Below are 23,114 nucleotides of genomic sequence, written 5' to 3' on the forward strand. Positions count from 1 at the left end.
TGTTCCAGGTGGAACAGCTGGAGGAGTACACTCACAAAGAACTAAAACAATTCTGTAAGAAACTCAGAATCGCTACCACTGGTCTCAACACCAAAGAAGATATGCAAAAGGCACTGAAAGCTTGGGTGGATTCTGGAGCCTCCCGCCCAGAAGCGGGACCCTCCCAAGGAGAACGCAGCAGCAACCAGGTGCGAGGCTTCGTTCCAGACGGGGGGCTATCCCCGGAGGAACTCGCAGACAGAGAAAAAAGTCGCCATCACGAGCTCGAATTAGCCAAACTCAAAATTGAAGGCGAGTTGAAATTAGCCGAGAAAAAGCTAGCAGTGGAACAGATGCGAGTGCAAGGAGAACTAGAAGAGAAGAAACTCCAACGGGAACACGAAGGAAGGAGACTTCAACTGGAGCATGAACGCAGCCTGAAAGAAATAGAACTGAAAGCAAGAAGCGAAGAAACGCGGCCCCCGGGGAACCGGGAGGCGGCCGCCCCGACGGAGCCGAAGGTCCACATCCCCAAGGATGTGGTCAAAGAATATTACAAAAATGATGACATTCAGCAGTGGTTCCGGGCCTACGAGGTCGCCATGACCTCCCATCGGGTCCCGCAGAAGGATTGGGGGGCTGGGTTATGGGGACGATTCCTGAGCGAAGGGAGAGACACCCTGCTCGACCTACCCACCTCCATGCAAACCTCCTATGAACACATGAAAGCGGCCCTCCTCACAAGGTACAGCCTCACCCCGGAGATGTACCGCCAGCGGTTCCGGGACTGCAGGAAGATCCCGGGTACCACCTGGGTGGAATATGTGAATTTCTTCAGCCGAGCCTTCGATGGGTGGATCAAGGGCAGCAAGGTAACCACCCTGGAAGAACTAACCGACCTTATGTTGTGGGAACACCTGGCGGCCAACTGCTTTGTGGAACTACGCCAGCATCTGCTTGACAGCAAGCTCACGGACCCAAGGAAGCTGGCTGTCGAGGCGGATCACTGGACCAATACCCGGGTCTCCCGGGGCCCTGTAGGAGAGTACCCCCGAGCCAGTCAGGGACCACCCCGCCAGAGAGGGGGGGGAAACCAGGGAGGGCAGAGAGAGTCCCAGACTAGTCCCCCAAAGTCCCAACCTCCACCTTTCCCGGCACCCACACCAGCTGTATCCGGCCCCCCCCTTAGACGGGGGCAACGGGTAACCATCACTTGTTTCCGTTGCCAGAAGCCCGGGCATTACGCCAACGACCCTGAATGCCCCATGGCCCCCCTCACCACCCAGGCAGCACCCCCCGCTAGACAGATTGCCAATGTAGCCCTGGGGGAGGAGGTTGAGGAGGCCGAGGAATGGGAACCCGCCGCTATGGCCCTAGTATCATTAGGAGATAGAGAGATGGTCCCTGGGATCCTCCTGCCCTCTAACACCAAGAAATATGGGCAGCTCGTAACGATCAATGGCCACCAAGTAGAAGCCCTCCGTGACACCGGGGCCAGCATCACCGGTGTCCTCAGCCATTTAGTACACGAAGACCAGGTCCTCCCCAACGTCTTTTGCCCTGTCATTTCAGCCGACAACACAGAAAGCCTATGTAAGGTAGCCATGGTGCCCTTTGAGTGGGGAGGGGTGGTCGGTAAACTGAAGGTTGCAGTGAGAACCCCCCAGCCCGTCGACTGTCTCCTGGGGAACGACCTGGAAAGTTCCCCCTGGGGACAAGTGGAGCGCAAGACCCATCTAGGGATGATGGGCCTCCCTGAGTGGGTGTGCGCCACCACTCGATCCATGGCGGCTCGACTGACCCCCCTGAGGGAAGTCGACGACGCCCCGACCCCTGAAGATAGGATGGTCCCAGCCGAGGGTCCCCCCATTCCCCCACCAGAAGAGTCGATCGCCAGTGACGAACCCCCGCCTTCCGACTCTACCCCAGTCACCGAGTTAGGCGATCTGCCCGAATTAGCCCAGTGGCGCCACGAGGGGGGCCCCTCCCGAGAAGAGTTCTGCCGAGAGCAGGCTACCTGTCCCTCCCTGGTCGGGCCCCGGCAACAGGCAGAGGCCCAGGCCGCAGGCGACCAGACGGGGACGCACCGGGTGTATTGGGAGAATGACCTCCTGTACAGCGAACAGAAGTTGGTGGAGCTAGGGTCCGGCCGGGTGCTGGTGGTACCCCTACGCTTCCGAAACCTCCTCCTGGGCCTGGCCCACGATGTTCCCCTCGCAGGCCACTTGGGCCAGGACAAAACGTACAGTCGCCTCGTGACCCACTTCTACTGGCCCAGAATGAAAGCAGATATAGGAGCCCACTGCAAGTCCTGTCCCACGTGCCAGGCCAGTGGGAAGAGCGGAGGGAAGAGCAAGGCTCCCCTCCAACCCTTCCCTGTCGTCAGTACCCCTTTTGAGCGGGTCGGGATCGACATTGTCGGGCCCCTGGACCCCCCAACTTCCCAAGGGCACCGGTTCATCCTCGTCCTGGTGGACCATGCCACCCGTTACCCTGAGGCCATCCCCCTGCGCACCGTCACGGCCCCCGTGGTGGGCCGGGCGTTGATGGGAATCTTCTCCCGCATGGGTTTCCCACGCGAGGTCGTGAGCAATCGCGGTACCAACTTTATCTCCTGATATATGAAGTCCTTATGGCAACAATGCGGGGTGTCCTATAAGTTCACCACCCCGTACCACCCCCAAGGAAACGGCCTGGTAGAGCGGTTTAACCGGACTCTGAAGGGGATGATCGCGGGCCTGGAAGAGCCCCTGCGGCGTAAGTGGGACATCCTGCTCCCCTGCCTCCTATTCGCATACCGCGAAGTTCCCCAGAAATCCTTGGGGTTCAGCCCCTTTGAGTTACTCTACGGGCACCCCGTCACGGGTCCCTCAGCCTGGTCAAGGAAGGCTGGGAGGCGGCGCCCCGAGGCCCCCCCCGAGATGTGTTCCGTTACGTCCTGACCCTCCGAAATCAGACTAGAAGGTTCCGAGAGATGGCCGAGGCCAACCTGGAGGCGAGTCAGGAGGAGATGAAGCGCTGGTACGACCAGAACGCCACTCTGGTCAAGTTTCAGCAGGCCAGCAGGTATGGGTCATGGCCCCTGTGAAACCCTGCGCCCTCCAGGATAAATGGACCGGGCCCTTCAAAGTGGTTGAGCGGAAGAGCCAGGTCACGTACTTGGTGGACGTCCAGTTGTCCCGGGACCCCCTCCGGGTCCTCCACGTGAACCGCCTCAAGCCCCACTTTGCGCGAACGGAGCTGAGCCTCCTACTGGCCACTGATGATGGGTCCGAGGAGGAGTCCGATCCTCTCCCCGATCTCCTGTGCACCAAAGAGAAGGATGGCTCCGTAGAGGGAGTGAACCTCTCCCCGTCTCTCACTCCCCAGCAACGTGAAGATTGCCGCCAGCTCCTAGGGCAGTTTACGGACCTCTTCTCCCTGGTCCCTAAGGTCACCGACTGGTGTGTCCATGACGTGCATACCGGGGACAGTCCGCCAGTGAGACACCGGGCCTACCGAGTCCCTGATCGGGTCCGGTCCTGTATCCAAGCCGAAGTCTCGAAAATGTTGACCCTAGGCGTAATCGAACCCTCAGACAGCCCCTGGGCCAGCCCCGTGGTCCTGGTCCCAAAAGCAGCGTCCCCCGGGGTCGCACCAGAACTCCGCTTCTGCGTGGACTACCGGGGACTCAATAAAGTCACCCGAGCCGATGCCCACCCCATTCCCCGAGCCGACGAGCTCATTGACCGGCTCGGGGCTGCTCGGTTCCTCAGCACCTTCGATCTCACCTGCGGCTACTGGCAAATTGCGCTCACAGAAGGAGCCAAGGAGCGGTCCGCCTTCTCCACCCCGGATGGGCACTATCGCTTTCGCGTGATGCCCTTCGGGATGAAAAATGCCCCGGCCACCTTCCAGCGACTGGTAAATAGAGTCCTGGCCGGGCTGGAAAAATTCAGTGCCGCATATCTCGACGATATCGCAGTTTTTAGCTCTGAGTAAAGTGAGCACCTCCAGCACCTTCGGAGGGTGCTGACCGCCCTGCACCAGGCAGGCCTCACCGTGAAAGCCAGCAAATGCCAGATTGGGCAAGGTTCGGTAACCTACCTGGGGCACCAGGTCGGAAGCGGGCAGGTCGCCCCTCTACAGCCCAAAATCGATGCCATCCTAGCCTGGGAACCCCCCACTACCCAAACGGAGGTCCGAGCCTTTCTGGGCCTCACGGGCTACTACCGGAGATTCATAAGGAATTACGGCAGCCTGGTCGGTCCCCTCACGGGACTCACGTCCAAAAAGCAGCCCAAGAAGGTGCAATGGTCCCCTGCCTGCCAAGAGGCGTTCGAGGCCCTGAAAGCGGCCATGTGTACTGCCCCCGTCCTCCAGGCCCCCGACTACTCCAAAGAGTTTGTGGTACAAACTGATGCCTCCGAGCATGGCATCGGGGCAGTCCTCTCCCAGGTAAAGGACCAAGGCCTAGACCAGCCCGTAGCCTTCCTCAACCGAAGGCTATTGCCCAGGGAACAGAGATGGCGCACCATCGAGCGAGAGGCATTCGCCGTAGTCTGGGCCCTCAAGAAACTACGCCCTTACCTGTTCGGCACCCATTTTAAGGTCCAAACCGACCATCGCCCCTTGTGATGGCTCATGCAGATGCGAGGAGAAAACCCCAAGCTACTGCGGTGGTCAATCTCCCTCCAGGGGATGGATTTCACCGTGGAACATCGCCCTGGGACTGACCACGCCAACGCCGATGGCCTCTCCCGGTTCTTCCGCCTCAGCGAAGAGAACCCCCAAGAAGATGGGTAGTTCTCTCCGGCTTTCAGCTGGGGGGGACGCGTGTTAGACCCGGCCCTCGTAACATAGCTAGACAGGACCCCTGCACCTCACACCAGCCCCTAAAACCACGGCCTCGCCGATCCTTCCCACCAGAACCCGCACGCACCCAACCCAGCCTTCCCCGTCCGTGGCCTTCCGCCCTTCGGCCACACCGGGCCCGTGTGCCCACTTCATGCACCAAGATGGCCGCCCGGCCCCAGCGCGACCCTGGCCTAGAGGCGCCACTCCGGCTGGAGGACATCACGCTCCCCTTGGGATGAGAGAGGGAGGAACAGTTTCTATCACACCTCTGTGCTTCCCTGGGACGGTGGGTTTCGATCGACCTGCCGGCCTCCCCGAGGGCTGGCTCCATGCCTGCTGGGTGTCTGGGGCTCCTCCCGACCCGGCCCTGAAAGGATCAAAAGACAATGGCAGGAAACCCCGACAAGCGTCCCCCCAGGTGACAAGACCCCTGCCTGCACAGACTCCGGACATCAAAGAGGAGTCGCCCTATAACAAGGGGTGCTCTGGGACTGTCCGGCAGATTCGCCTTGGAACACCTGAGCCCTGCTGAGTGACTCGTGGCTCCCTGAAGATCGTAAGACCTCCGAACTTGTGCTTGAGCCCTGCTGAGTGACTCGCGGCTCCCTGAAGATCGTAAGACCTCCGAACTTGTGCTTGAGCCCTGCTGAGTGACTCGCGGCTCCCTGAAGATCGTAAGACCTCCGAACTTGTGCTTGAGCCCTGCTGAGTGACTCGCGGCTCCCTGAAGATCGTAAGACCTCCGAACTGGTGCTTGAGCCCTGCTGAGTGACTCGCGGCTCCTCGAAGATCGTAAGACCACCAAACTTGTATCCGAGCCCTGCTGAGTGACTCGCGGCTCCCACAGACTCTCTTGGTCCCGCCGGACCCCACAACAACAAGCGTACCCCCCAGCTCGAGGATTGTGAGCTGTGCGCCGGGTACGCTCCTGCATTTGATCCATATCCCCAAAGACTGTCCCGCTACCTCCTAACCCCCTCCAAGACTCTGGGAGCCCATGCTCTGCTTGTATATATCTGCCTTGCTGATCATAAAGATCCTACCACTCCGATCTGAAAAGATTTGCTCTTAAGAACTCCTTGTGTGGTGTCTCTCTGTCGTGTGGCACCGAGTGTGCGATCCTAGGTACGAAGTTCCTCCCCTGAGGAGTCTCCCGCCAGTGCCTGGCTACGATACCTTGAGGGTGGGTCTCAGGGCAGTCAGGGCCCCCTCGGGGCCCCTCTGAGGTCGCCTTCTAACAATTGTATTCTGTTTCCCCATTGGAGAACGTGACATTTCTTGATAAAGCCAAAAACTAAAATAATCGACATCTAAATTCTACTCTTTTAAGAGGAGCCTACACTTTTCTGCATCGTTATCCTTATGTGGGATGGGGATTTTGCTTAAATGGTGGAAAGGTGTATCCGGAGCCCCCTCTGACATCACGCCGAAACTTACGTTTACTCTGTAGAAAGCTAAATATTATTTATAAATAAATTTGGACTTTGTAGGAATCCTTGCATAAGATGCACATAGGTCATCAAAGTTATAGGAATATGTTGTTCAAAGAGGTAAAAATGAAAAGGTGTATATTGCATATCATTGGTGAGGTAGAACAACACGTTTGAAGTATGGCAAATCTCACCCTAAATTAACAAAAGCAAGATAGATTAAGTGGATGTAAATATTTGTTTCCTTTTCCAAGGTAATGTATCACTTATTTAGTCAGTTTATGAAATGTTTGTGAGGTGAAACAACAAAGGATCGCACTAAAAAGAACACATTTTTTCTAAATGAACTAACCCAAAAAGGGATAGCGTGAGATTATCCTATCAGTTCTCTGCAATAATGATGATTAATTCAGGTACTAAAAATCCTGATACTCTTTACAAGCGTGTTCTTGTAAACATTGCTTTGAACAGCCTATATCATGGCATTTTAACTAAGAGAATACCCTTCCCTTACACAACCTCTACTATGCCCATCTGCCTTCCCTACCCACTCACCCTATACCTCCAAACCTCTGATGGCACACTGGTAGAGGAAGGAAATTGACTTCATGCCAGTGAGAATTGTGGCATAAACTCAGATAATTTCAGGAAGACATTTACAACAGTAAAAATAGGCCATCCTTATTAGTGTCCTGTAGAATTCCTGTAAATGCCACACATACCAGAAATATAGGTTTTGCGGGTACCAATGCACCCTCAAAACGTTTCCTAGTTAAATTTCCGCATGTCAAACTTGCTGAAATATATTGGGGGAAAAATGGCCACTTCGGTTCAGTAAGCACCAAAATCTACGTTCTTCTCCAAAAACGTTTCAAAGTGCTATTTATTGTACCTGATAAATCTTGACCCCCTTGGAGTCAGATTTTCCGAAATCCAGGCCATTGGCAATTAGGGCCACAGTCTCTTAAACCACAGATGTGCGCCTAGACACATGCACTTGGGAAGACGACAGGTGAACTCCATATAAGCACATGGAATATATGACGTTACACCGCGGGCAAATACCACGCAGTAGGTTACAACGCGGATCATTGTTACCATGCATGGCATTACATCGCAAGTCGTTTCTCCGACTTGCACTAGATGGCGCGCTGGACTTAGTAATAGTATAAATTACTATTCCTACTCCAGTTAGCGCAACAGCAGGGAATGTGTTGGACTTAAAATCCAACACATTCCCAGGTGTTGCACGCCATCTAGTGCAAGTCGTTGAAACGACTTGCGATGTAATGCCATGCGTGGTAACAACTCGGACTATGTAACATCCGTGTAATTATCAACACGTGTGGTACTGACAGCGTTGTAAACGCTGTCTCCCATGCACATGACAAATAGGCCACAGCTTGTATTTGGAAGAAAGTTTGCAAGTTCCATCATTCCCTTAGGAGCATTTTCTGTTTTGATACCTTTTTACATGTGGTTTAAGTAGGCCTAGCATAGTATGTCATATACGGTAAGAGGGTACTCATCAAACATACCAAATTGCCATTGCATACAAGTTGTTCAGCCCTACTTGTGAAACATTCTTCACCAAGCTCTTCTTCTGATATCACCACAACTCTCACTCAGACAACAAAAAACAGCAGCTGCCAAACAAGAAGGCTTCAAGAAGAAAAGTACAGATGGAGTCCTCTGAATGGCCAAAACCGCCATTTTGAGAGGACAACTCCAAGTAACAGCCAATTAACTGATGAATGAATTGTTATACAAAAACTACTTTGCTTAATTTGAGGAGCGCGTAAATGCGGCAAGGAAGCTACTGCTGCTTAATCAAGCAAGTCATGCACTACCTGTCATGCATTTTATGTTAAGACATTGGGCATGATTCACAAAGCCACTTGTGTATGTAAGTCAGACTTGCATGCAAAATGGCTGGATTTATGAGTGCAAGGTATTCAAAAGGTTACCATGCAAACATAAATGGTTTTATTCATCCACTGTGCATGGTGTCATATTTTATGTGAGTAAATCCCACCCAAGGGTTGCAAAGTGAGTGTTCAAAGAAAAGGTCTCAGAAAGTTTAGGAACACGGAAACTTGAAGAAGTGTGGGTATTCTCCTTTTTCTGACCTATCTCACCTTTGAGAATGCCTGGACATGTAGTCCTGCATAGGCCAGGAGTAAATCACTTTCCATTGTGAGAATTGGAAGGGAACCAACACAAAATATGGGGCATGCTGAGAGAGTGTTTCTCAACAGGGAGGAAGGAGAGGGAGGGAGAGAGGGAGGGGAAAAGAGAGGGAGGGAGGGAGGGAGGAAGAAACAAAAAAAGATATTGCGCCAATACATAAAGATGCTAGCTTAACCCCGTGCATGTTTGCTCACAATGGACCGTTAGATGCCCAAGTTGAAATCTCCTGCTTTGCTGGCAATAGGAATTCTCAAAAACTTTCTGAAATACACCCAGAAACGTATCTTTGTCACATGTTTTCCGGCGTATGCAAAAACACCTTTCTGAATTCCTTGAAATCTGGCTATATGCAAAGATGTAACATTGTGGGTGTAAACGTGTCACACAGCTTGTGACCCATTGACTACCATTCACAAAGTAATTGCCTCAGCCATATCAGGAATTAAGGATGTGACATAATGAACCAATATAAAAGATTTCTAGCCATAACAAACTTCAGGCGTACTAGATTTCACTTAGGGCAAGATCCAACATCTGTCTTTGTCCTTCTATTCTTCTTCTTCTCCAGTGTTCACCAGTACATTAATCATATTTTTTGTCCCTCACGAAACTGAAAATAAAATTACTGTTGAACTTGGACCTAGCCCTGACTCAGAATAATGGATAATGAGTTCCAGCTCTGCCCGGGTTACTTTCTCCTCTCTTTGTTCCTTTCTTCCTTAGGTCTAGTACCCAAAATAAAAATATATGTAGAAATATTGTATATTTTCATTCCCAAATACAGTAAATGCAATTAAAAATCTGTGGAGGTGAAAAGGGCTTGGGTACACAGAAGATCAAAGGAAACCTTCCTTCCTCGAACAATGTTGTCTAACTCAACAATGGATATCAAGAAGTCACACACGATGTGCAACAGGTGTGTGATCTGTACAGCAGAGTACAGTTCCTGCTCTCCTTTCTGTCATACTTTTGAAGTGAAGATCTTTACACGATACTGCCGAACCCCCTACAAAAATATATTTCCACATTATGTTTGCTATTTGGATTACACTGTCAGCTGCTTAACACCTTCTGATAGGTGCACCCAAAATAGTTTTTTTTAAACGTGTTTATTTGTTTTTATTATAGACTTTTAGAAAGATAATTCTTTCACCAAAATGTCTGCGAGTACTTTGTGTAAATAAGAATTTGTATACAAACAATTTTGGGTAATTTTGCACAAAAAACCGTCTTCATTAAAAACAAAGTAATTAAATAATTGTCATGGGGACTATGCAAATTTTCCCTTTTACAGGACTGAAATGTACTAGCTTTTGGCAGAACGGCACAGAAACCAAAGAGAGGGAGAAAAACAGTGTCATGTCTACTAAGATATGGTGCTGCTTTCTCTCCCACAGCGGCTGGCGCAGTTTAGACTGCCATGTAAAAATGCCAGTGCAGCACACATGAAAAGTTGGAAGAATGTGGGGACATTTAAAACATGCTCCACTAATACGCCTGCCTCGAGGAGGCATCATGTTTTTGGCGCTAATGCGTGTCTACAAATGATAGAAGATAGGAATTTCTGCTAAATCCAACGGGCAGGGGCGTAGCTTGGGCAGTATGATTGGGGGAGGGGGAGAGTGAGAGCTTAAGATGTCCCAACAACCACGTGGGGACAACTTATTAAATCACAATATATCTGAAGCAAGACATGGGGGGCTTAAGGGACAGTGGTAAGAGAGAGGAGTGCGTATTGCTAAGGATAATTGAATGCAAAATCTTTCAAACTAATCAGCATTTTTTGAAGGCCTTCAAAACATAGACGAGAGAGTGGGTGTGTATGTTTTTTTCAGTGTGAGCACTTAAAATTCCCAGGTGAAGGGGAGCGTGGCCTGACCTCGGACCAAGATGGCCGCAGAGTAGGCGAGCTCCGGTCCAGGCCTTATAATCCATAATTATCCTGGCCTCTAGAGAAAACATTTTAGCTGGGGATCCACTTCAGGTGAAGGGGCGTCCTCCCGGCGCCGCGGACATTGACCCGATTGTCCATAAAATCTGGTGTAACTGCAAAAAAGGATGGCTTGGCCTAGGGCGGTGGCCGAGGGGGACGCAACCTGATGCTACACTAAAATAATGTAAGATTGCTGGAACCATTTGGTGGCGGGGAGCTCCGGGAAGCCAACCGAACCGCAGCTGAGGTTGGAGGAGGCTGGAGTCAAGTGAGTGGTAAGTGAAGTGGCCGCGCCTGCCTACCATCGTACAGATCATCCGTGGCCTGGCATTAAAGTGGGAATGCGGCGGCAATGTACTGCAGCGGCAACGTTCTACATGAAGGCGGGTAGAGAGGGGCTCTGTGGAGACGGCGAGTAGTGGTGCCGGGGGCTTACCAATCCGCATCCTGGTAGGTGGCCCTGGGACGAACGGACCGCTGAGGATCTTTCCAATCCCATTGGAGGAGGAGGAGTGGGGCCAGAGCACTGGATCGTGGCCTGTTGTCCTTCACCCCTTACGGGAATTGTGGCCCACACCGGGGCACGCAGCAGTGTGGGCCACTCTAGCGTTGGACCCGGAAAGGATTCCGTGTGTGATTCGGTCCTGGCCGGCCTCCAAAGGGACCTGCGGAAGAGGGTGTAAACTACGTGACTGGGCTGGCAAAGTAAAGTCTGGGTGGTGAACAAGCAGGAAGATTACAGTGAGGGACCATAAAAGCACATAAAAGACTGCTGAAAAACAGAATAGAGGAGGCGGGCTGAAACACCGGGGATCAGCTAATATATATCCCTTAAATGAGTACGTAGACAGGAGAAGCCAAGGAGGAACTAAAGAGGCTCCACAGTGGCCCTAGCATTGGGGATTAAGTCTCAGTCTGCCACACATCGGGGTAGGAGCACACAGCCCAGACCGAGATCTGGAGTGTATGGGCTGTGTATATATACAGGGCACACAGGAAGGACCCCAGACATATATCCAGGTCACTATAATCCCACAAATAGCTCCATAGGATCAGGAAAGCCCCCTATACCAGTACTAGGGACTTGGTTCAGGTGTGGATCCCCGGTGGGTGGGGCAACCTGTGCCACGGTGCGGGAGCGCTCTGAAGGGGCACCGGACCATAAAGAATATTACCAGGAAGTGAGCAAACGTGGAGGATCCTCCCAAACAAAGGGCAACTGCGAACCCTGGTACCAGATAAAGGGACGATGGGGACGCCCAGGAGCACAGGCCCAGTTCAATCCAATAAAATGGATAATTATGCAGTTACAAGACCCACAACGGATGTGGAAGAGGAAGGAGGGGTGGAAGACCCTTCGTTGACCACGATAATGGTGGCGATTCAAGACGTCAAAGGCTCCATGGAGCCAAAAATAGACTCAGTATCTATAGAAGCCACCCTTATCAGGGTAGACCTTTCCAAATTATCAGAGAAGGTGTCTACGACTGAGACTCATATTGCCCACCTTCAGTTGAAGTCGAAGCGTCTTGAAGAACAGGTACATTCCCTAACACAGCAGGCAACTCAAATGGCTGCGCGGCTGGAGGTTCAAGTAGGGAGAGCGAGAAGGAACAATATACGAGTTGTCGGGGTACACAAAGGAGTAGAGGGACCTAGCATTGATCTGTTCCTAGAAGATCTCATCGCCAACAAGCTACAGCCCCCACGCCTGTCGAAGTTCTTTTCAATATGAGAAAGAGCACATAGGGCACCGATACCTCCTCCTAGACCTGGAGCCCCACAAACAATTATCGCCAGAATATTCAATCATCGAGTCAGAGATGCAATACTACAGGCTGCCAGAAGGCACGGGGATTTACCGTATGAAAAAACTGTGATTAGGTACTTCCCGGATTCCGCTCACCAAGTACAGCGACAAAGCAAAAGCTTTGAGCCTGTGAAAAAGGAACTACGATCCAGAGACCTAAAATACATGATGCTCTTTCTGGCCCGACTGCGGGTGATAGCCATAGGAAAGACCAGAGGACACCTGGGAGTGTTTGGAGGGCTGGCGTAGAGTTTCAGGGGACAAGGCAAAGACCCGAATCGGAGAGGTGGACCCAATAAAGGAGGCGACGAGACAGGAGGTGGGTGGGGCCAGAAGACCCCGACCTCGGGGCCTGCGAGCCCGTCCTGTGCAGAAGCGGCACAAGGATAGTGAAGGGTGAGACGGGCAGAGGTAAGACTGAAACAATTTGACATTGCTCTCTATGACAGTTCCAGAGGGGCCCACAGGAATAGCAAGACCTGACTGGGATGCCTATAGGCGAGCTCCCCACTGAGACTTACAGAGGCTATCAGCCGGGAATGGGCCTGAGCGGAAGGATGTAGAGCAGAGCTTATTGACCGTGGGTCCTGTTGGGTCGAACACCCCCCAATTGATTAGTTAGAACTGTTATGCAAGTTCAGGGGCGACAGTCGCACTTCGGGCTGGAGAGTTGGGGTTTCCATGACCTAAAAAGCAGGGTAGCAGGGTGGGTGGGGGTGTTGGGGGGTGATTTTGTAGTTAGGCATAAAATCACAGATTTACATAAAAGGAGCAAGCGTAAGTCTGCAACTGAAAGGAGTGGCAGCATGGGGAAAAGGGCACTGTCAGAAAATATATACATAGATGGCGGTCCATAGATGGACCCAGTCCTCCGTGAATATATGGTCATGGAATGTTAATAGCCTCAACGGCAAATTAAAAAGGTCGAAAGTGTTGCAATTTATTAAATGGCACGCACCAGATGTGATTCTCTTACAGGAGATACATCTTAAAGGAAATTATTGCAGGGCATTGGATAGGTACGGACACATTCTGATGGCACTTGCGGGGTACACATCTGGTTCCAGGGGAGTGGGAATTTTGATCAGATGGGTGTTCCCCTTTACCCAAAGTAAGATATGGACAGATGTTCTGGGGAGATATAGAGTTGTGAGCATATTTGGGAGTGGAAAAGACTCAACTGGTGTTCAGTGTACTCCGCCAGGGGCTCCAGGCAACCACTCTTGAGGCACTGGGCCCCCTGTTACTGCAGCTGCCAGAGGGGAGGCTGGTCCTGGGAGGTGATATGAATGATATTGTGTCAGCGGAACTAGATGTGGCCGGTGGGAGTCCTGTGGGGACGGGCACTGAGTGATGGGGGGTTAGTTGAAGTGATTCCTGGAGGCGATGGGTTTGGGAGACATTTGGAGATACCAGCACCCAAGCATGAAACAATATACCCACTTGTCGTTGGCGACTGGAAACCTTTCGAGGCTTGACTACCTTATCACACAGGGTCCTGGACTGGGGGAACTTAGGGATGCCACACATGTGGCACGAGGGATATCCGACCAATCCCCAGTTGAGGTAAAGTTAGCAGGCAAAGTAAGAGACCACACATTGCCACAGAGAATAGACCCTTAGTTCCTTAAGGATGAAGACTTTAGAGAGGACATACGGAAGGGGGCAAAGCAATACATCAAGGGTAATATAGGAACAATTAAATCCACAGTGAGCCTCTGGGAGGCACTTAAAATAGTCCTCAATGGTCGTGCACAAGCAATTAATAGGCACCATTAAGAATGAAAAATATCCTAAATGTCTTGCCCTCGAAAAAGAAACATTAAGTCTGGAGGTCCGAGTACTATGAACCGACCCTCAAGCAATCAGAAATAGGCAGCACCTACGGGTACAACAAGAACCAAGAGACTTATCGGAAGACAGTGCAAGGGCACAGCCATTGGCCACACAGCATAAACTCTATGACGTAGGGGAAGAGCCCAATAAGCTGTTGGCCTGGTTGGACAAGAGACAGACGAAATGAAGTTGGGTCCTAGGGCTGCAAGATGCAACAAGGGGCAAGTAAAAAACCGGGGCGGAAATAGCCGAGGAGTTTGCCAAATATTATGAGGGAATCTACACATCTCATTTGGAAAACACAGAGGAGGATTGTAGAGACCTCCTGTGCGACATCTTCCTGCTGCGATGAACTGAGGAGGACAGGGAGTTGTTGGAGGGAGACCTGACAGCCGAGGAAATTAGATCTGCATCTCAAGACCTTCAATCCGGGAAAGCAGCAGGACCAAATGGCCTGCCAGTAGAAACGTATGAAGTCATGTTGTATGTACCTGCTGAACACCTGCTGAATATGTTCAACCAAGCAAAGCAGGAGGGTTTATTATCGCCAGACCAAAGGACAGCTGTGATAAGGGTAATCCCATAGCCAGGTAAACCACCCACAGAATGAGGGTCTTATAGACCAATCTCACTACTCAACTACGAGTTGAAAGTGCTCGCCAAGATCTTGTCCATGCACTTAGCTGAAGTGATTACTGCCCTTGTCCAACCACACCAATCTGGATTTATGCCCTATAGGAGCACTAGGTTAAATCTTCAATGGTTGTTTGGAATACTCCACATAACGGAGAAATGCCCAAAGGAGCAATCAGTCCTTGTGTCTCTTGATGTCAGCATGATATTCGATAGCGTGGAATGAAAATACCTCTTCGCAGTGTTAGAATGGTTTGCTGTGGGTCCCAAATTTATCGGATGGGTTAAGCTCTTATATGCACAGCCACTGTCCAGGGTGCGGGTTAAAGCCACTGTGTTCACCCTACGGAGAGGTACTAGACAGGCATGTCCGCTATGCCCAATTCTGTTGGGGCTCGCCCTGGGACTACTAGCTGCATGAGTAAGGCAGGACCCTTTGATTTGGGGGATACTGATAGGGGAAGTGTGGGAAGACCAAATATTGCTCTACGCAGACAATATTCTGCTATAAGTGAGAAAGCTGAGACACTCAGTTGACAGCATCTTTCAAGTCTTCCGCATATATGGAGAATATTCGGGATACCAAATCAACTGGGACATTTCACTCCTATACCCCCTAGCAGGTGAAGCCCCTACCCTGACTGTGTAGTACCCATCCAAAAGCAAGGTTTCAAGTACCTTGGGATCCACATAACACAGGATCCCCAATAGTTTTATTGACAGAATGCGGGGCTACAGCTCGATAGACTCATAGCAGATGCGAAACATTGGCGCACGCTCCCCCTGACGTTGATAAGCTGGACGGAAATGTTTAAAATGATGGCTCTCATGCATCTGTTATATGCATTGCAAAACACTCCATATGAGGTGCCCCCCTACTTTTTCCAACGAGTCAACTCGGAACTCTGTACGTTGTGGTGCGGGGCGGCCCCGTGTTTAGCCTTGAGTAAACTCCAAAGAGGGGTCTACGACGGTGGCCTAGCAGTACCTGACATCCGTATTTACTATTGGGCAGCTCAGATAGTGAATATGAATGGTTGGATGTTTGAGGATAATACAGATCCAGCATATAGTGCAGATAGGCTGGCAATGGGAGCGAAGGGTCCACAGGAAATACTGTACGCCAAGCAAGTAGGTAGGAACCTCCCAACACATACTAAAATAGTGGTCAAGTCATGGTCTGCAGCGAAAAAATACTTGGGTTGGGAGGGTAAACTCACAGGAATGATACCCCAATGGGTGGGTGACCTTCTGAGGGGAGTACGAATGCTGGGGGGTTTTGCCAGATGGGAGCCGTTGGGGCTAGAGACATTAGGAGACATTTGGAGAGGACAGGCGTACGTCACGTTTGCAGATTTACAGGTGGAGTATGATATGGGGATAGGGGAGTGGCTCAAATACATCCAATTAGGACACACCCTGCAACGATATATCATGGAAAGAGAGACCTTGGAAACAGCCTCACCATTAGAAGACAGGATATTGATAGAGTGACTGCAGCATGAAACTTTATCCTTACTCTATAAAAATATAATTATTAATGCCCCGGACCCCGTGGGTACTCTCCGGACGGTCTGAGAGCGGGATGTGGGCTCCGTGGTAGACGAGGAATGAGTAGAGGCGCTCCAAGGCCCAAGAGAAGTTGCGATACATGCATGGTTCTGACTGATACAGCTTAAAGTTCTAAGTAGGGTATATTATCCCAGGTCAGTTTTACACCGAATGGGTCGTAGCGAAACTACGCTGTGTCATAGGGGATGTGAGTCAGAGGGATCCTTCTGTCATTTACTCTGGGAATAAACAGTCCTGCAGGTGTATTGGCAGAAAATAGCCAAAGTAATGACAGAAGTGGTGGGCATGGAAGTTCCGCTAGAACCAAAATGGCTCCCTTTGATAACCGCAGGAAATGATGATTGGCCAAGCCACGTAAAGCAATGGTCGCCTCTGGCCTCAGTAGTGGCAAAGCGCAATGTGGCAAAGAAATGGGGGGTGGCCGCCACTCTGACAGTGGAGGAATGGGAAAATTATCTAGACTGGTGTTGGCAAGCGGAACTTATGATATACAAGAGTAGAGGGTGCCCCAAGAAAGGGGAGAAAATTTGGGGGGCCTGGCAGACATACCGGGGCTTGTAGCAGGGATACTGTGATGTAACAAGTTTCACTGTTAGTTAAGATTGAAGCAAGTCATATAATGCAGAGAATCTAGAATGATAAAATTGATGACACATTATAATTGCTTTTTGTATGTACAAATTATTGTTTATGTATGTACCAATAAAGATTATTAATAAATCCCAGGTGCAATTAGACAGACACTTCACATTACCTGACTGAAAGCATTTTTGCCCAACTAAAAACTGCAGAGTACATTTTTTAGGGGAGTATAACTCTCCATACCCCCCTCCCCCTGGAGCTACGCCCCTGCCAATGGGTGGTTGCCTGCGAACACCAATGTAACACAAAGCACTACTTTGCGTCACTTTATGTAACTTTTCAATACGAATCATGATTTGCATTGGAAAGTAAATCCCTACACAACACTTTGCACTGAGTTTGCATCACATTTGTGCTGCAAACTTAGTGGAAAGTCTAATACATTTCCCCTATAGTTATATTTTCAGAACGTTCTAAAGTTCAAATGGTGACAAAGGTAGCCAACGCCTATGGAGAAATAAATATAGATTTTGTTGTTAAACAACATTGACATAATACACAGTGCAAGCAAATAATGAAAATCAATAAAGCTACAGCTGTAAAAATATATGGAAATGTTAACATAACAGGTTCACAATGACAGGAACTTATTTAGCGAGGGTGAGAAAATGTCAACGTCGCGTTATCTTTTGTCCTCTGCTTTGAGATTTATTGGTCAATTTCTTCCTTCTCATCAAACAATTCAAAATTTAAAGTTATGTTTTTACATTTCAGAATCTCTCGTACAGCAAATACAATCTGCCTAATGAAGAAAGTGAAAGGCAAAGTAAGGAGATACTCGTGCGTCGCTTCAACAGCATGAGAGAGAGCAAGCGAAAAGCCCAGAGCCTTCCAAGGGAGAGACTGGTAACTTGTTATAAGTAATATTCACTGTTGATGGTCTGTCTGCCTACAAACACGCCTCCTGCGAATACATCAATAACCAAACTGACCAATAATACATAAATGTATATGCGCATAGCTGTAACTCCATGACAAATTCCACTCTGTACCTGACTGCAAAAGGCCATGCAAAGCACCTGGAAATCGCATGCACCCACATGCAAACACAGCACTGTACCACATAGTCCCAAAACTATCATACAAATACAATTGTGGCCAATCAGAACTATACAGCTGTAAAATCAATACAATTTTCATGAAGTGACAGCACTCAAAGGAATAACATGTGCATGTGCTACATGTAACTGTGTATGGCTTAGCTGAAATACTGAATCCACATCAAGCTAGGAGAAATGATAAGCATGATTACACTTTTTTTGTGGGGGGGGGGGTTATTTATATAGCGTGAACTAGACCCGAGACATCGGGTATCACAACGCTTTACATAGCACTAGTTTTGTTACAGAAGGACACATTTATTTTTGTTAGGCACAGGGAGATTAAGTGATTTGCCCAGAATCACAGGATGTTGAGCATCATTGCCGAGACTCGAACATGGTTCCCCAGCTTCGAGGGTGACCGCTCTAGCCATAAGGTCGCAGTACACATTGTACTATATAAAATATTATAAAAAAAATATGTAACTTACAAATTACAAATCCATTGCAGGTGTCTGTAATCACAGGGGTGCAGCCCATACATAGTTACAAACACTTTGTAGAGCATACCACATTCCATGGATCAGCCATGGTATCAGAACACCAACCTAGGCAGATACAATGGAGAAAGTCAAGGAGAGTCTGCTAGTGGGAAATCTGCCACTGAAGGAACTAGAAATTCTTTCCATTGGCCACCGTTGTGGGTGGAGACTCTCAGAGTCTCCATTACTACCATCCTCAAAATAAAACCCTTGGGCATACCCATCCTACGCATTATAGTAAAAAAAAACGCCCACTCCAGGGAATCAAAGGCCTTCTCAGCGTCCAGAAGGATTGCCGCTGCCGGGGTCTCAGGGTTAATTCGGTGCAAAACCGCCAACAGCGTCCTTAAATTTAGAGAAGTGGAGCGATGAGGTACAAATCCCGATTGGGCGGGAGAGATGATTTTGTTCAGCAGCAAGTAGAGGCACAAAGCTATCTACTTGGCTAGTATTTTGTAATCTAAGTTTAATAACGATAGCGATCTGTATGAGCTGCAAAGCAGTGTGTCTTTCCCAGGTTTAGGGAGTAGGACAATCACAGCCTCATGGAGCGATGGTGGGAGCTCACCACGCTCCAAGGCTTCATTGTGGACCTCGAGCAGCGTGGGGGCCAGTAGGTCTCTGTAAGCTTTGTGAAAGTTATCCGTGAAGCCGTCAAGGCCAGATGCGGTAGAGCCATTGAGAGCTTCAATAGCGCTGATGTTCTCATCAGTGGAAAATGGCTCTGCTAAGAAGTTTTGCATCTATTTTCCTAGGTACACAAGGGCTATTTCTGAAAAATAGTCTTCCTGCTCGGCTGAGTCGTGCGTAACTTTGTAAGTGTATAATGTGTTATAATACGTAAAGAATTCATCTCTGATGTTGACCATATCCGTGAGGAGTTGCCCTGACTGGGATTTTAGTTCTGTAATGTATAATTTGCCATATGGGGGCTTCAAAAGTTGCGCCAGAGTGCGCCCGGGTCTTTCCACCTCGCCGTATCGTCGGGCGGTTGCGTATTTGCTCAGAAAATGGATTTGCCTGTTTGCCATTTCACAGAATTCTGTGAGTAGCACCAGGCGCCGTCTGGTATCATCCGGTTGGGGGTAGTGCAGTTGTGTGTGATCAATAGCATCGAGCTGTTGCTCTAAGTGAGCTAGTGTCCCCCTTAGATCCTTCAGTACCCCAGAATGGTTCGAGATGCCAACACCCCTGATGTAGGCTTTACATTCCTCCCAAAGTACTGCACAGGAGTCTACTGATTCTGTGTTTATTTTGAAATATTCAACTATGGCCTCTCTTATCTCATTGAAGAATAGGTCATCATTCGGGGCTCTACCTGGAAACCACCACTGCCGCTCGTGACCTTCAGGTTTGGGGATACGGAGCCATAATACCACTGGGGAGGGGTCAGAGTATGTTTTAGGGAGCGTCGTGGTAGAGGTGTACAATGTCGCCAGGCCTGGGGAGCATAACCAATAGTCAAGCCTGGTCCAGGTGTTGTGCTGGGCCGAGTAGTGCATGTAAGAACTAACCGTGGGGTTGCTGCATCTCCAGATATCAAACAAATGCAATGAGTCGCACAGTTCTGTTAGCGCATGTCGTGCTCGCGGCTTGGTGCCTGGGGCGGCGGAGGAGCTGTTTAAAGTTGGGTGTAATAGGAGATTATTATCTCCATCCATCAATATGAGATCTGCGTGCAAGCAGAAAATCAGAGCTTGAAGATCATGGAAGTAGTCAGGACTGTCAGTGTTGGGGGCATATATACATACCGGCACGATGGTGTAACCCAGCAATTTTCCTGTCACTATGATGTGGCGGCCGTCAGCATCGCAGTCAGAGCTGTGTAAGTGAAAGGGGAGCCGGTTGTGTATAAATATCGCTGTACCGCGGGCGTACGAGCTGAAGTTTGAAAAGAAACGGTGCGTGGCCCAACTTGTTGCAAAATGACTATCTGATGATTTCGGGAGGTGGGTTTCCTGCAGAAACATCTGTGATGCCTGTTTAGGTATTGAAGTACATGTTTACCTTTCTAATTGTTGTTGAGGCCCTTGACATTCCATGTGATTAGGGAGAGGCAGGTGTGGTCAGCCAAGTCAGAAGACATTATCATTACCTTGGTAGAAGTAAAGGAGCGATGTAGCAATAGTGGAGAAGTGTAGCACAGTACAGCAACCAACTTTTCGCAATGCAACCTAAGAGAAACCAATCTGTAATTCATTCCCATATCCCTTCCCCCACCCAACCTCATGCCAGTAGACGTCAGGAACCCACTCCATTGAACCATGACTCAAATCCATCCAATAAACATCTTAAATGTAAATGCCAATATACCGCATGATGCATTACCATCAAGAAACAGAACATGAGTAACTGTCAGGGAGGTGGCAACTGCCCATCAGCCTCCAGCAATTTAAATGTCCTATCATGCATATAGAATCCATTGTGGCTTCTTAGACTAGCCCTATTTCGAAAAGTCTGTTACTACCAGCGAATGGGGTATGCCACTAAAAAAAAAAAAACTCACTCCATGTTCATTCTTATCTTTATCCATTAATAAAAGTTATTCACAGTCAATCAAATATGCATACGCATCCACCCATTGAACTCACCAATGCTGGAGCACTCTTGGTACTTCCCTGGGGATAAGGCCAAAGTTTCGGAAGTGGACCCTTTGCTATCCAAGACACCCTACTCACATACGAAATTGTAACTAAATATAACACCTATAGCCCTCCATAGCTTCGGCATTATTACAACAGGCAAAGTACTTCTGCGGTGTGATTTCTTTATCCACACTCTTCTTCTGCCTATTTTAGGCTAATTACTTTCCCGGGATTCCTCAGGTAGCTCCGTACCTGTACTTCTTGACAACATAGAACAGGACACTAACTTTTCATGTTAAGAACATATAATCAATAATCAATAATCATTACCAAACTAATCAATAATTAAGCCATCCTCTGCTACCAGAAAACTAATCCAGCGCGATACCTAATCAGGGATCAATACTCGATAACATTCAAATGGCCCATACACATTCACACAAATCCCTGATGCGCTGGGGGTCAAGTTTTATTGACGTAAGATTTGCTTCTTTCACAGGATTATTATAACATGACTAGATTCGTAACTAAACCTGTACATCAACTTTCTTTCCTCTCAGTTGATTGACCAATTAGTTGAATAGTTGATGCTAATGATAGTATATTAACTAACTAACTATTTAGTCACCTAAATAATCACAGTCTCTCTGTAAGATTAATAAAGATTTATCTCATATTCAACTGAAAATATTTTGCTCATTTGCATACAGTACAGTCACAGCGCAAACAATGAAATCCACAAGAGTGAGAGAGAATAACATCAGCATATGCAAACACGGTCAGTCTAATCATTAATTCAAAATGCGCATTAAGGAGTGGATAGATCCAGAGACATCAGTTTCAGAGACAAAAATAAATTTGAAATTAATTATGTAAAGAAACGAGTCAGAATAATACAAACAATACAAACCGAATGGATCTGTGAAATACCACTCCCTTGGCCATGGGGATAGTGGGGGTCCCCTGAAATAGAGTCAGGGAACAAAGATTCAGGACCGGGAGCGGGACAGGGACAGTGTTGGAAATACAACCCCCACACTGGAAGGGTGGTGGTGTTCTCCCAGACATACACTGTGGTAGCTTGGCTCGAGCGGTCGGGGGTCAGGCACCGTGCTAAGCATACGTCATACCCACACAATAACCATGCGTGCATCCGTTCCAAAAACGACACTACACCTTAAAAATTATACTGAAAATATATCTCTTTATCTTCTTTTCTCTTAGTTGCTGATTAAATAAATAATAATACAATCACAGTACACAAGGCTTTTCCTGTGGAAGGGTGAGTCAAATAAATAATACTTCAACGATTCAATAAATAAGGTGGATCATAAATAATCAAGGCATAAATATAAGTGCATTACATATAGGGCAATTAAATATTATGAGGCAATAAATACTGCGAGACAATAAATACTGTGCGACAATAAATACTGTGAAACAATAAATACTGTGAGGCAATAAATACTGTGAGACCATAAATAGGATGAATACAATAAATACAGTGCTCTCAATAAATAATAAAAGCCAACAGTGACACTTGAAAATCAGTTCACATTCCTGAGGTACTATGGGATGATTTGGCCCAATCCCAGCTTGTAGAGTTTTGGATGACCTGAGGGGTGTACTACTTGGCTTGAACAAGGCTGAGGCCTAAACTGAGGTAGATCAAGGGGGAATCTAGAGATCTGTCTCTCCCACACTACACAACCCCTCTGTATTAGTCTCAGCTCACCCCTGGCACTATCAAGCTGGTTCCAGCACCTCTCTAGCCCCTAGGATGGTCTCTTAGGGCTCCACAGGGCCTTAGGGGCCCTCTATTCCACTTACTGCCCTTTTTATGAAGTTCCGGCGCCGCTGGAGTCGTGTCGACGCCGTGAGGCGGTTCCGGTTCGATGTCGGCGGCCTCGGCTCAATGACAGTTCTGGTCGATGCCGGGAGGCGGTTCCGGGTCGATGTCGGCGGACGGCCTCGGCTCGATGTCAGTTCCTGTCGACGCCGTGAGGTGGTTCCGGATCGATGTCGGCGGACGGCCTCGGCTCGATGTCGCTGGGCAGCCTCGATTCGATGTCGGTCTCCGGCGTCA

General features: G+C 49.0%; 1 protein-coding gene across 1 annotated transcript in view; it reads left to right on the forward strand.

Moving 5' to 3' along the window:
- Positions 1-23,114, forward strand: part of SLC9A4 (solute carrier family 9 member A4) — a 413,232-nt gene that overhangs the window by 332,637 nt on the left and 57,481 nt on the right. Inside the window, exon 10 of the mRNA XM_085622597.1 lies at positions 17,576-17,707. Coding sequence (XP_085478723.1) covers positions 17,576-17,707 — 132 coding nt within the window. The remainder of the gene's footprint in view (positions 1-17,575; positions 17,708-23,114) is intronic.

The sequence above is a fragment of the Triturus cristatus genome, chromosome 8 (genome assembly GCF_964204655.1).
Source record: "Triturus cristatus chromosome 8, aTriCri1.1, whole genome shotgun sequence".
Taxonomy (NCBI): Eukaryota; Metazoa; Chordata; class Amphibia; order Caudata; family Salamandridae; genus Triturus; species Triturus cristatus.